Raw genomic sequence first — 14,009 nt, forward strand, 5'->3', positions numbered from 1 at the left:
TCTTACAGTATTAGAAATTATTTCTATAATATTTGTTATAAGAAATAACACAAAGTTTTCACATTAGTTTGTTTATTATTATATTTATTAATTTATGATTTATAAATTAATAGATGTGGATTTATATCAATTGTTTTCTTGATATTTTTTTCCGAAGATGCGAGATCGTCATATTCCACCCAGCAATTTCCTGGACGTGCCACTATAGCTGTATAGTGTCCCATTGTATCAAAAGTAGAACGTCTTGTCATGGCCGGATATTTGAAATTTACAATACCAATTAATTGTAATTCCTCCTTTGGATTTAAAGGATTTGCTATTTTTTTTTTTTTTTATTGTTTCTAATCTTACACATGTAGATTCGACATTACAGATGTGGAATAATACTAGAGGTCCTGAAAAAAATATTTTGTGTAAATATACATATATTTTGCATAGTGTGAAGTAATGATATGAATATTATTTTAAGAGGGCACGCGAGCGCGAGCGCGTGTGTGTGTATACGTTTGGCGCGCGTGTGCGCGCGCGCGAGAATAATCAACTGAAATTATATCTGTGTATAATTTGCATAATTGTTATGTATTATATACTTGAATATGTATTTTAATTACATAAAAGGAATCTGTTTGGAAGTAATACGATTCTAATTACCTATTTTACACAGTTTGGTTGTTTCAAAACCTGTGCAATTTTCACGATAACATTTCTTACTTCCTTTTAATAGGACATTGTTTTTTATTATATTGTAATTATCTGCTTGTAATAAGTGATTGTAGTCAATTTGAGAGACAGGCAATGACTTTGATCTGACTGGACATCCTTTATCGCATATAGAATTTTCTTCGAAACTTGGACTATTCCTGAAAAGCTGACTCGCCAAGTAGCCTACATTAGTTTGACAATCTACTTGAATGCAATTTCCACATTGTACGTTTCGAGGTTTAGAAAAAGGTAATAATATTTGTGCACGTAATTTATACGTGTACGCTCTAATTCCTTTTTCTAAAATATCTAGCGCCATTTCATATAACTTATTATTCTCGATTTTACGTATCTGTAATAAAGGAACAAGCCATGACAAATTTTTCTATCTGAAGAAATAAAATTAATTTTTAGAAGTAAAATCACATGACGGACGTTTCTTATTTATTAGCTATTATAATCTTGATATTCTACGTTAGAATTATTATTTTTATTGGAGCTCAGGCAGCTGTCACATTAAATTTGTGAGAACTGAAATACTCTGTATGTTTTGAATAATTATAAATATATATTTTGAATACTTTTACATCGGTCACTTTATACTACCGCTCAGTACATATGATTTTACTTTAAACAAATTCTTAAAATAATATACCTCGGTTTCGAAATCTTTGTAATCTGACAAGGCGGCAAGGACAATTTGCAGCACGCTGTCAAAAGCACAAGTGTTTATAAAGCAATAATTTTGATCTTCTATTTTTACCGCTTGTAATTCTGTGGAGCTACCGTTTCTCATTATAGGGAGCTTCGCACTTCTCCATGTTAAAGCATCTTGTATGCCGCAAGGGTCATCTAAATATCTTGCTTTGCGTTTTCTGTTTTTATTTAAACCTCGCCAATTTTCCGTTTCTCTTGTGGCGAGAATGTTTTGCGAGCCTTCCAATAGAGAGCAAGGAATGCAAATTCGTTTCTGCCCGTATCCTCCTTCATCATAAGTTAACGAACAGTTATCTAGTGCATATACTACTACTTTGCATATATGACATCACCCCACGGTTGGGCGGGAGGGCTAATGCCCTCAGAGGCCTTATGCCCAACCTCAGAGGCCCGGGTATAGGTGCGAGATGCGCGTACATGCACGCAGTCATGTCCGGGGCACTCTACGGTGCCCCGGTCTGGTGCGAGGCTATGGGGGCCAGCAGGAAGATCCTCAAACACCTGCACTCCGTGCAGAGGCTGCTGGCCCTCCGCATCGTGCGCGCATACCGCACCGCTCCGAACGACGCCATAATGGTCCTGGCGGGCATACCGCCTGCGGAACACCTGGCCACGGCCCGAGCCGTTCTATACGCTCGGGTCAGGGCCGCCCGCCTACGGGGAAATGACATCCCCCCGAGGACCCTGGCGTCGTGGAAAGAGAGAGCCCGTCGGCGGGCGATTGAGGCGTGGCGCGACCACCTCGCCCGAAACCCGCCGACCGTGGGCACCCGGGTCCTGGAGGCCGTCCTCCCCCACCTGGAGGAGTGGGTGGACCGCCCTTGGGGCGGTCTCACCTATAGAATGACACAGGTGCTCACCGGACATGGTTGTTTCGGTGAGTACCTGTGTCGCATCGGGAAAGAGCCGACGGCGCAATGTCACCACTGCCGGGAGGAAATGGACTCTGCGCAGCACACCCTCGAGCACTGCCCAGCGTGGGAGGGGCTGCGCGGGGTCCTAAAGGGAGAAATTGGGGACGACCTCTCCCTGGGGGTAGTCATCGAAAAGATGCTCCTCAGGGAGAGCTGTTGGAAGGCGGTCGCCTCCTTCTGTGAGCAGGTCATGCTGCAGAAGGAGGCGGCCGAGACCGCGAGGGAGCGGCAACGCGGAGGAAGACCTGGGGGGGGTGGCAGGCGACGACGTCGCCGACCCAACCCCCGGGACAATGGTGGAGGCGGGGATCCCCGCCCTCCGAGAGATCGACCTGGACCTCCCGATGGCGGGGGTCCGCGCCGCAAGCGGAGAAGAATCGCCGGCGCCCAACCCCCCTCGCTTCAAACTATCGACGAGGAGGGGGACGACGACGGTGTCCTCCCCAACAACAACGGGGAGGACGATCCTCCTGCGCCCCCCCCTACTGAAGGCCCAGCGTATGGGACCCGAGGTAGGGCGAGGCTTACACTAAACATGGCTCCCGGCGGAGCTAATTCCCAATAACATCCGGGGGGGGGGCTGTCTCTCCTCCATGACGGGGAGGATAGCCCCCCCCTCCAGCTCCGCCGGGGTGAGGGAGGTGGAACAAGATTCCCCCCTCCTTTAGAGAAATTAGGGAGCTCGCCTCAACCGGCGCAGCTAGGCCCGGGAACCATCCGGCGGGGGCCGGACCCCGGGCCTATACCCCCAACACCAACGGGGAAGAGGCGGGGGAGGGACGGTGTCCCTCTCCCCCGACCTAAGGCAGACCACGGCCTATAAGCCCTGCCAGGGGCGCCCACCGATAGGGCGTCCCTGGCGAGACGAGTCGGCCGCCAACTGGCCGACTGGGTCCAGGGGGCTCCGGAAGTATGCTGCACGCGTTCCCGGAGCCCCCCCACTTACGGACCAGGGCAGGACACCCGGAGGGGTTTTAGTGGGTATGCCCCCGCCGTCACGCCGACGGCGGGGGAGAGCCCCACATAACCACCGGGCCTCCCCCGAGGCCCGGGGTATGCGGTAACGCATTTCCCCTCCGTAAACAAAAAAAAAAAAAAAAAAAAAAAAAGAAATACAAGTATGTGCCCCAGACGGTATGTCACCATTGTTACAAGCAGGGCACGACTTTGGTTGATCTTTCTGGAGTGAGACATTAATAATTTGTAAAGTATTTTCATTTTTAATTTTTTCCATGTCATCATGTTCCTCAATGTTTGCTGAATTAATTAATGTTATTAAGTCGTTTTGTCCCTCAGCGTCAACAATTTTTATTTTTCCGCGAAGATAATCTAAATAAATTTTTAAAAATGCATCTCATAGGAACACTATAATTCTTTAAAATGCAATTTTTTATTTTATTAAATTCCCCTTCGACACTTGCACTAGATGCTGGTATTCGTCCATAACCAAAATTGTCACGGCAAACGTTTGACCATAAGGGGAATATAGCAATGTCTTGTAATAAACGTTTTGCTAATGTTGGAAAATAATGGGCATTATCTCGATTGGCGACTTCATTTAATATTTGGTCTACTTGATTATTAATTTCGTTACCCCATCTTGACCATTCATTGTCTTCTATCTCGTTAATTGCATCTTCCTCAATAATGTCATTATTGTCATTGTTATTTTCTGAATTTTCGATATCTTCATAATCTAGGATACCTACGATACATCAAGTCATAATGAAATATTATGGCAACATATATAGATGAATAATATTTGACGACGAATTCATAAGAAGATATTTAAATCTATAATAATGTCTCGCTTATCGTGACTTTAATTAAATATGTTGAAATTTTTTATTCCGTTGGAACTTAAGAAACTGCAATGTATCATATCATAATAAAAATGAGACAAATGAGACAATCAATATATTTAGCATATTAATTTATGTTAATTTATTTAAAAAAATTAATTTATAATTATAGAAAATAATAACGAAAAATAAACTAACCTGTTAGAACTGATCTTAATTTATTCTTCTCTCTTTCGCAAGTAGTTTCTTCACCATTCAATAACATACCTTCCGTTTCTGGTCGTGAAATTATTAGTATGGCTCTTAATACTTTAACTGCATCGTCTGTGTTTCGGCACACAATTAATTGTCCGATAGCTGCCATATAGAAAATTTTTATTCTTCGTGGAACAGATTTTAAAATGTTTGCATATATTTTAATCCAGTGAGCAACATCTATGCGTACATAACATTTTGACAAACAAGTTTTACTTTTACATGCGTTTGCATAATCTTTAATTGTTCCACAATTTGTAAAGCATCGTATCACCGCATTTAATAATGCTTTCGACGAATCAACCACAACTTCGCGTGGATATGGAGCACCCATTCTACACCACTCTAATAGCCAAAAATGAATATTGTTTGTTGTGTGCCTTTCAGATAACATTTGGCTAACATAGAATTGCGCGTGGTTGTACTTAATAACAACTTGGTATAAAAATATATGTTTCGATAAACTTTTATCTAGCTTCGTTAATTTTTTCACGATGCTGCCTGTAGCGTCGATATATATTGCACTTGTATTCGTGGAACAATATTTGCGATATATTTGTATTTGGTGGTTCGTCCAATAATGGACAAAAAATGGATCAATTCCAATATTGTGAATACAATTCAGGTAAACGCTACGTTTCATGATGCATATAGCATTTACAGGATCTTTATCAAGAAATTGTGATTTTAAATAGCACTAAAAAAATTCGTACTTTTTTTTAATCCCCTTCAATTTTTCACTAATGGCTGTGATAACTTTAACTTAAGCTAGCACAACCATTGTTTTTAGCGAAACTGCTAAAACAAATAAATTCTAAATAGAGCAAAAAATTAGCAAAAAAATAGCACTAAAAGAATTCGTACTTGTTTTTTAGTCCCCTTCAATTTTTCACTAATGGCTGTGCTAACTTTAACTTAAGCTAGCACAGCCATTGTCTTTAACAAAACGGCTGGAGCAAAAAAATTCTAAATAGAGCAAAAAATTAGCAAAAAAATAGCACTAAAAGAATTCGTACTTGTTTTTTAGTCCCCTTCAATTTTTCACTAATGGCTGTGCTAACTTTAACTTAAGCTAGCACAGCCATTGTCTTTAACAAAACGGCTGGAGCAAAAAAATTCTAAATAGAGCAAAAAATTAGCAAAAAAATAGCAAAGAAATCCTGTATATGTCCCATTTGATTGTGCTGAAATGGCTGTGCCAGCTTAATAGACGTGACTTATGCTGACTGTGCGCCGCGTATTCATCGAACATGAAACACAGTCATAGAATAAAACCGGAATATTAGAAATGAAATTAATAAGCAATTTAACGGTTTTGATCATAAGAATAAGCATCTATAATATCGCCTTCTCCCTGAATTGTAATTTTCTTGTGACCAATATAGGCAGTTTCATATTAATATTTGTAAACAAAATTACATTTAACAAATTTCAAGACTTGAAAAATTACATTGAACATATTTTAAGACTTGAAATGTTTAAAAAATTATATATCTGGGTAGACGAAAGATTTTTATAAAAATCAAATTACATAATTTTTATGCGTCTTAATTAGGTAAATACAAATAAAGCCCAAGGTCTAGAAAGATTCGAGTTTGTTTAAACTATCTGGGTTTTCTTTTGTGATACATTAAAAAAGCGAAGGCAATACTACCGAACTATTCGGCAAACCATTAATGATTATTAATAAATTAATTTGAAATTAACTTTCATCTCGAAAGACTAACATTGTCAAATTCTAAATATTTCAATATTATACTCACGTCAATCTGTCAAGAATAGTTTTGCAATTAGAACAGGAATCTTCTTGTGAGATTTCTTGCGTAGGTGTCCATGAAACAGGTGAGACTCTTTTTGAAATATATGGATTTTGGATGGACTTTGGACTACTCGGTACGAAAGAATTCGTCTCAATATGTTTTGCTTTTCTTCTAGAAAACAAAATAAAAATCAGTGTTACATGTTGAATACAATCAAACTTCCTGAAGAATTCATTGCTTGTAAATTACATTATACATTGTACATTGTGATTACAAAGAACAATTTTCAAGTTTTAGACATTTACAGCTTTAGACGTTCATACAATGTTACAAAATTAAATTGAATTTTGTAATAAAGACAATCATTTAATTAGTATTAACATTTACTTACAAAAGTTCGATGGTAGTTTTTGCAGTTCTCACGTCGCTCCTCTTGTTTGGACTAATTTCGTTCTCCGAAAACGCTTTTCTTGCATCTTGGGTGCCGGCTTCTTTTACTAATAGTCGTAATCTATCGATCTCCATTTGCATACTTAGACCCCTGGATTGTTTTTTATATTTTGGCGTTTCGTCCGAGGATGTTGTCATTAGCTTTTTGGATTTTTTTAATGGTCGGCCACGTCTGGATATTTTGAAATGTCCTTTCTCTAGCATTTCTTCTTTCTCCATATTTATTCAATTTTAATAAATTACAAAATACGTACCGACTCATTACTGTTACTGCATGGTTTTAAAAAATTGGAAATTATTAATTTAAAAAAGTCTCAATTTCCCATTGAATAAAGCACTGACAGTAAAATGTATAGGCGGATTCTAACCCTGGGATCTCAGGGGGGTGCGGGGAAGGGGGGGAATATTTCGGGTCGTGCGGGGGGACCTAACTGGCGATAAGGTTCCGCGGGTGGACCAAACCGGGTGGAGGAGGGGGAGGGGGGATTAAATCGGGGACACGTGTACGAACCTAACCGGTAGTTCTGCGTAATCAATGTTTATATAAACAGAGATAACGATTCGAGGACCATGTTCTTGGCCGATGTTTAAATAAATTTGACACCTTTGAAAAGTGTCGCGTGGAGGCAACTGGCCATTTAATGTAAACATGGACCATGTACCTGTCACTCTGTTTACATAAACATAATAAATCACATCGCGAGGAGGTGTGTATGACTGTTCTTTGAAATCGGAAATGTCTGTCATCACGAGGGAGATAAGCGATACGATGGCGAAGGGGTGTGCGCGGCTATTTCCGCGGGGTCCGCCGCCGCCGCCGCCGCCGCGTACGCGGAGGGGATGCGCGCTGTCTAACGCGGGGTCCGCTGGGGCGATCCGCCGCGTGCGTGGAGGGGATGCGCGCTGTCTAACGCGGGGTCCGCTGGGGCGATCCGCCGCGTGCGTGGAGGGGATGCGCGCTGTCTAACGCGGGGTCCGCTGGGGCGATCCGCCGCCGCCGCTGACACCACCACCACTATCACTATTGTTTTTCCTTCTCCTTGTCCTTGTCCTTCTCCTCCTCCTGCTCCTCCTTGTTCTCCTCCTTGTCCTCCTCCTGCTCCTCCTCCTCGTCCGGAGCCTGATCTTGAGAAGGTCCGAACTGATCTTGAGCCCTCTCATCCTTCTCCTCTTCCTGCTCCTCCTTGTCCTCCTCCTTGTCCTCCTCCTGCTCTTGCTCCTCCTTCTCCTCGTCCGAAGCCCGATCTCGTGAAGGTCCAGCCTGACCTTGAGCCCTCTCACGTCGCATAAAATCTAATATAGCTGCCCCCCGACCACGAGGAGCAGCTTCGGCAGCATCATGTAGATGACGAGGCGGGCGTATGGGCAGGTCTAAACGGGGGATGTTTAATCGACCACCCCCGCGACCGCCTAGAAGCGCATAGCGATCGAGATGAGGTCGGCGTATAGGCTGCATGTCCATACCGGGGAAGGGCAACAAGCGGCCATTCCCGCGACCACCATGGAAAATTGGTCCATCGGGCCAATCATTGTCTATGACCGCAGCACGACGGCGAACGGCTGGTCCTTCCAGCCTAAAGTAACGCAAACGAGCACCCAGCTCACGAGCACCCAGCTCGCGAAAACGTATTATCAACTCCCGGAAACTTATAGGTTGACGCGGTTCAGGCACCACTAAACCTAATTCTATTTCCGGAAGCGATATTTGCACGGGAATATTTGGACCGTAACCCATTTTTGCGTTGTTACAGTCGCGCGAGCTAGCCTGAGACTGAAGAGCTAGAGCATTCTCCGTCGCTAAGACCTAACTTTACTCTCGTATACTAGCATCTTTTTAGCCTACGATTGAGCATTTGAAACACATGTTTTTTTAGCCTTACTTTATTCTCTTATACGCGCATCTTTTTTAGCCTACGACTGAGCATTTGAAACACATGTTTTTTTTAGCCTGACTTTATTCTCTTATACTCGCATCTTTTTTTTTAGCCTGACTGTACTCTCGTATCTTCGCACATTCTTTTTAAAATATTTCAAAACTAAATATCGTGGTATTGATACTAATGTATAACTGTGGATTTTTTGGAAGAGGAAAAATAAAAAAAGGTTGCAATTTTAATTTAATAATAAACAATTTATTGTCTGTTGTGAATACATTGTTTATGCAGTAAAAAATAAAGCTAACAGCTCACAATCGACGAGTTGACGCATATCGAAGATATTGCTCTCGCGTATCGCTTTTTCTTGATTCATTACATTGGACGCGATGTTTAAGAATTGTGTGTACTTAACATCGACTGTATCAACGATTCTAACTAAGCGCTCGAACATTACGTTGATACACTCATACAAACTGAACATACGATGTAACGTGGATTCAATCACTGTCACATACACGTTAGAAGATTCGAGACGTATGAGCCTAACGTCATTCATCACACTAACTTTGATTGTTAAGGGTCCGACGCTTATAAAATTGTCCTTGTAGTCATTCCGAATTAATTTGGAAATATTCCATCGTTGCTCGTAGAGACCTTTCCACGTTTCAACAGACAGTATCAATTCTCGTCCTTGATGATCTCCTATGGCGATCTCCACGTAACTCGGTGGACCGACGTTAATTCCAATCTCCAAATACTTGTAACTCGTAGCTGTCAAAGCGTAACGTCTGCTCAATAAGCGCGCTGTACGACGCTCCGTCGAAATGTTGTAAAAGAAAATCAAAAGTTTATCACACAACGTTGCATAAACGCTATTAGAATATCGAAACTTACCCATTGGATTCCTTCTTCACTTCACCACTGTACAATGTGCTACCTCCCTCGGCAAAGTACATTGCGAATCGTTCGTTCGTTCGAACCTCTAATGCAATACTGATGTTGCAAGAAATTATGATGCTTATTTAAAGATTAATGCTTCTGCACTTTTAAGGAGAGGGGAGGCTTCCCTCTCTTTCAACAATTTCATTATTGTCGTCGTTATCACTTTCACATGTCACGACACGTTTATGCTTCTGCAATTGTAAAGGAGTGGGGGATACTTTTCCCCTCTATCAAACAATTTCATCATCATCGTTATCGCTCGAACGTGTCACGACACGTTTTCGCGGTCTGGCAACGTTGTACATGAAACGTGAAACATGACGTACATGAAACATGACATACATGAAACGTGACGTACATGAAACATGACGTACATGAAACGTGAAACATGACATACATGAAACGTGACGTACATGAAACATGACGTACATGAAACATGACGTACATGAAACATGACGTACATGAAACGTAAAACATGACATACATGAAACATGACGTACATGAAACGTGAAACATGAAAAAAACGTTAATCTAAACATGAAAAAACGTTAAACTAAACGTGAAAAAAACATGAAAAAACGTTAAACTAAACGTGAAAAAACATGAAAAACGTTAAACTAAACGTGAAAAACGTTAAACTAAACGTGAGAAACATGAAACGTGAAACGTTACGTACATGAAACGTGAAACGTTACGTACATAAAACGTGAAACATGACGTACATGAAACGTGACGTACATGAAACGTGAAACATGACGTACATGAAACATGACGTACATGAAACGTGAAATATGACATACATGAAACATGACGTACATGAAACGTAAAACATGACATACATGAAACATGACGTACATGAAACGTGAAATATGAAAAAACGTTAATCTAAACATGAAAAACGTTAAACTAAACGTGAGAAACATGAAAAAAACGTTGGAGAAACGTAGATGTAATGGAGGGGAAAAAAAAATGTATCTCGTATATTACATATGTTTATTTTTGCAATTGTATCCACCAATTGTAAAGTTTGAATACATTTTGTAATGCACAATGTTTATTCGTACGGTGTTGCCCACATTGAAAAGTATTAGCATCATCTAGATTATTCAGATTATCCACGTCTTCGTAATCCACATCCAGGCTCTCGATGTATGCGTATTCTCGCCGATTGTCCAGAAGTAATTCTCCCAGCCATTCTCGTTTCTCATGTCCATTGACGTATACAATCTCCTTGTCGTCAGGATTTTCAGCACCCAGTACTGCAGTTGTAATCACTTGTCTCGCTTTCCGGTACGGAACCACCCCGTCGGTGCCCCATCTTAGCCCATGATGCATGGCAGTGAGCCAAGAGGCGCAAGATCTTTCGGATTTCATCAGCCAATCCCATGGCTGGAGGCTGTCAAAGATATAATGCGCGAGAACGTTTCCCCCTCTAAGAGCAGCAAATTCTTTTACGACGAAACCTCTCAATCGTCCAAGGGGGAAACCTTGCAGATCCACGAACGTCGGCACGAACATGTCGCGGTCGAAACAAAGACTGTGGTCTACGTCGATGTATCGTATAATATATATGCGTGGAATTAGGTGATTTTGCACACAATGTTTGTCAACGGGTTGTACTGAATCACGCGATCGTGTATTATCAAGCAATAGGCACTAGTATTTTCTGGTACGTTATCCTTTGTCTCAAATTCCAATCGCACGTTAACGGTTGCGCTCTTGATTGATTCAACTTGCTGACTACAATCTATTATTATGACAGGACCGTGACGTATAAAATTTGTGAGATTCGGCTCGAGATACTCGTATCCGAGATAAGTTTTGCAGAAACGTGCATACATGTCGTACAGAATAGCCCATCTATTTTTACTAATATCTAAATTCATATCTTCATAAGGATAACTATCAGAGTTAGTAGAATGCATGGGCGGATTCTAACCCAGGGATCTCAGGGGGGTGCGGGGAAGGGGGGGAATATTTCGGGTCGCGCGGGGGGACCTAACCGGCGATAAGGTCCCGCGGGTGGACCAAACCGGGTGGGGAGGGGGAGGGGGGCTTAAAACGGGGACACGTGTAAACCTAACCGGTAGTTCTGCGTAATCAATGTTTATATAAACAGTGATAACGATTCGAGGACCATGTTCTTGGCCGATGTTTAAATAAATTTGACACCTTTGAAATGTGCCGCGTGCGGGGAAGGGGGGAATATTTCGGGTCTCACGGGGGGTCTAACCGGAGACGATGTTACGCTACCGGGGCAGGGCGAGGGGGGATTAAATCGGGGACACGTGTACGAACCTAACCGGTAGTTCTGCGTAATCAATGTTTAAGTAAACAGAGTGATAACCATTCTAGGACCATGTTCTTGGTCGATACCTTTGAAATGTGTCGCGTGGAGGCAACTGGCCATTTAATGTAAACATGGACCATGTACCTGTCACTCTGTTTACATAAACATAATAAATCACATCGCGAGGAGGTGTGTATGACTGTTCTTTGAAATCGGAAATGTCTGTCATCACGAGGGAGATAAGCGATACGATGGCGAAGGGGTGTGCGCGGCTATTTCCGCGGGGTCCGCCGCCGCCGCCGCCGCCGCGTACGCGGAGGGGATGCGCGCTGTCTAACGCGGGGTCCGCTGGGGCGATCCGCCGCGTGCGTGGAGGGGATGCTCGCTTACGCATTCGCTCTCTCCGTCCCTCGCTCGCTTACTCGCTCGCTCGATTTTCTCGTACGCGGTAACGGGCATGCTTGCGCGTTTAGTCTCCCCCACCTCGCCACGCTTGTTTCTTTCACGCGCTCGCTCGCTCGCTCGCTCGCTTTTTCCATCCACTCGCTTCTATAGCGCATTCGCTCGTCGTATGCGACCAATTTCCCCACCCAGCACCCGGTACCGCCCTACCTCTATCGCTGTTTTCACGATAATTTTTTTAATGAGGGGATTGAAGGAAAGGTGAATAAGTGATAGGAGAAAAAAATTGGTACATAAATTAAAATTCATATATGTATTTTGAAAAATTTTACACAAAAACAGAAAAAAAATTTTTGTATTAAAATATTCTATAATAATTTTTTTCACCAGATCTCCTCCTGGTAGACCCGCTCTCCGAATAATATTTGAAGGTCCCATTGATCCTCCAGGTCCCACTCGTTGCAGACCCACTCTCTTTCATTATACCACTGGTCCCACTGACGGTACCAGCGCCTATATTTCGCATCGGATATATTGATAAATCCTGCTATCTCAATTTGGTCTCGAGAGATGTTCTGAAACAAAAACAGGAAAAAACATTTAATATTACAATTGTACACATAAAATAGTAATTTAAAATTGATATAAATAATAAAACTTACGGGGCGGGGGCTGGTAATCCTTAATTCTAATAAGTGCCTTATCGGCACAACGAGTTGCTCCTCATTATGTACCATCAATCTCTGAAAAAAATATTAAAAATGTAAAAACATATGTATATATTTTTTCAAAAATGTCAGGGTTAAAAAAGATGAAAAGAACTTACCGCATCCGCCGGATACGTAACTCGAATTACGTGAAATAATCTTTCCATTTTTTCGAAAAACTGAATACTGTTTTTAGTCTTTTTCACAAGAAGACTGTCTCACGACTGACTGACTGACTCTCTGACTGCAAGCAGAGGTCTATGCAGTTCCTCCTCTTCAAAAATCTACGTCATATAAACAACTGAAGTATACCCGATTACTAATGTAAACTTTCAAAGAAAGAAACTCTTCTATAGTGCTCGCTCGCTCAATTTTCTCGTACATGGTGAAGCGTGTGCTTGCGCGTTTAGTCTCCCCCCCGCCTCGCCATGCTTGTTTCTTTCGCGCGCCTCCTTAATGTAGGCGCCTAAATAACGCGCGCCTCTACTATCTCGCATATTATTTACTAAGAAAATAGGAAACAATGGATAAGGATAGATTTTCAAATACATTTTAAAGAGTTTTTTAAAATCCTTTTTTTATTGTTCATGTAATGCTTCGTTCACAATAGTATCAATAGCGTAAGCGATTAATTCACACTCAATTTGCGAACTCTTATCGTAAAATTTGCGCAATAATTCTGTCGCGTCTGGTTTGTTCATGGCAAAGTTTTGACGCAAAAATGTTACAAAATGTTTAAATTTCTCAGTCGCAGTTGCAATGCTTTGATGCAGCGTATAATACATGTGCTCGACACAATGTTCCAGGTTGAATATAAATAACATAGTTGCAGGTTTTAGGTAAATACAAGCATCGTGCAACGATAATTTAACAATATTTTCATCGCGCAGTTTCACGAGTTGCACGGTAAGGTCATGAATCGGTAACGATGGTGCTTCGGTTGACTGGACGAATCGCTCGAAATCCGCACGTTTATCTAACAGAGCTCTCCACGTTTTATAAGGTAGAACGATCCGGTTGCCGCGTGTATCGCCGAGCGATATCTCCACGAAGCAGGAAACAGATCCAACGTTGACCGCTACATCAATCCATTTGTAGGAAGTTGATGTTAGCGCAAACCTTCTACCCAAAATACGCGGCGTATACCGCGATTCCAAAGACGTGCTGAAAAAAACGGAGAGATAAGTAAAA

General features: G+C 41.9%; 2 protein-coding genes across 2 annotated transcripts; both read right to left on the reverse strand.

Moving 5' to 3' along the window:
- Nucleotides 1-542: 542 nt before the first annotated feature.
- Nucleotides 543-1,670, reverse strand: LOC120357653. The gene is made up of 2 exons (XM_039448690.1): nt 1,358-1,670; nt 543-1,054 (listed from the first exon to the last, which is right to left on the reverse strand). The coding sequence occupies exons 1-2, from the start codon at nt 1,496-1,498 to the stop codon at nt 644-646; spliced, it is 552 nt and encodes a 183-aa protein (XP_039304624.1). The 5' UTR covers nt 1,499-1,670; the 3' UTR covers nt 543-643.
- Nucleotides 1,671-12,494: 10,824 nt separating this feature from the next.
- LOC120357589 lies at nt 12,495-13,245 on the reverse strand. The gene is made up of 3 exons (XM_039448419.1): nt 12,938-13,245; nt 12,774-12,854; nt 12,495-12,686 (listed from the first exon to the last, which is right to left on the reverse strand). Exons 1-3 carry the CDS (start codon nt 12,983-12,985, stop codon nt 12,495-12,497), a joined length of 321 nt encoding a protein of 106 aa, XP_039304353.1. The 5' UTR covers nt 12,986-13,245.
- Nucleotides 13,246-14,009: the final 764 nt, after the last annotated feature.

Source organism: Solenopsis invicta, chromosome 4, assembly GCF_016802725.1.
Source record: "Solenopsis invicta isolate M01_SB chromosome 4, UNIL_Sinv_3.0, whole genome shotgun sequence".
Classification (NCBI taxonomy): Eukaryota; Metazoa; Arthropoda; class Insecta; order Hymenoptera; family Formicidae; genus Solenopsis; species Solenopsis invicta.

Bases quoted from the DNA above. Each gene is read 5' to 3' on its own strand.
- LOC120357653 (XM_039448690.1), bottom strand. From the start codon at position 1,498: ATGAGAAACGGTAGCTCCACAGAATTACAAGCGGTAAAAATAGAAGAT. The intron at 1,055-1,357 runs GTATATTATTTT...CCTTTATTACAG, and splicing joins ACAAAGATTTCGAAACCGAG to ATACGTAAAATCGAGAATAA.
- LOC120357589 (XM_039448419.1), bottom strand. From the start codon at position 12,985: ATGGAAAGATTATTTCACGTAATTCGAGTTACGTATCCGGCGGATGCG. The intron at 12,855-12,937 runs GTAAGTTCTTTT...TATTTTTTTCAG, and splicing joins TTACGTATCCGGCGGATGCG to AGATTGATGGTACATAATGA. The intron at 12,687-12,773 runs GTAAGTTTTATT...TTTTTGTTTCAG, and splicing joins GGATTACCAGCCCCCGCCCC to AACATCTCTCGAGACCAAAT.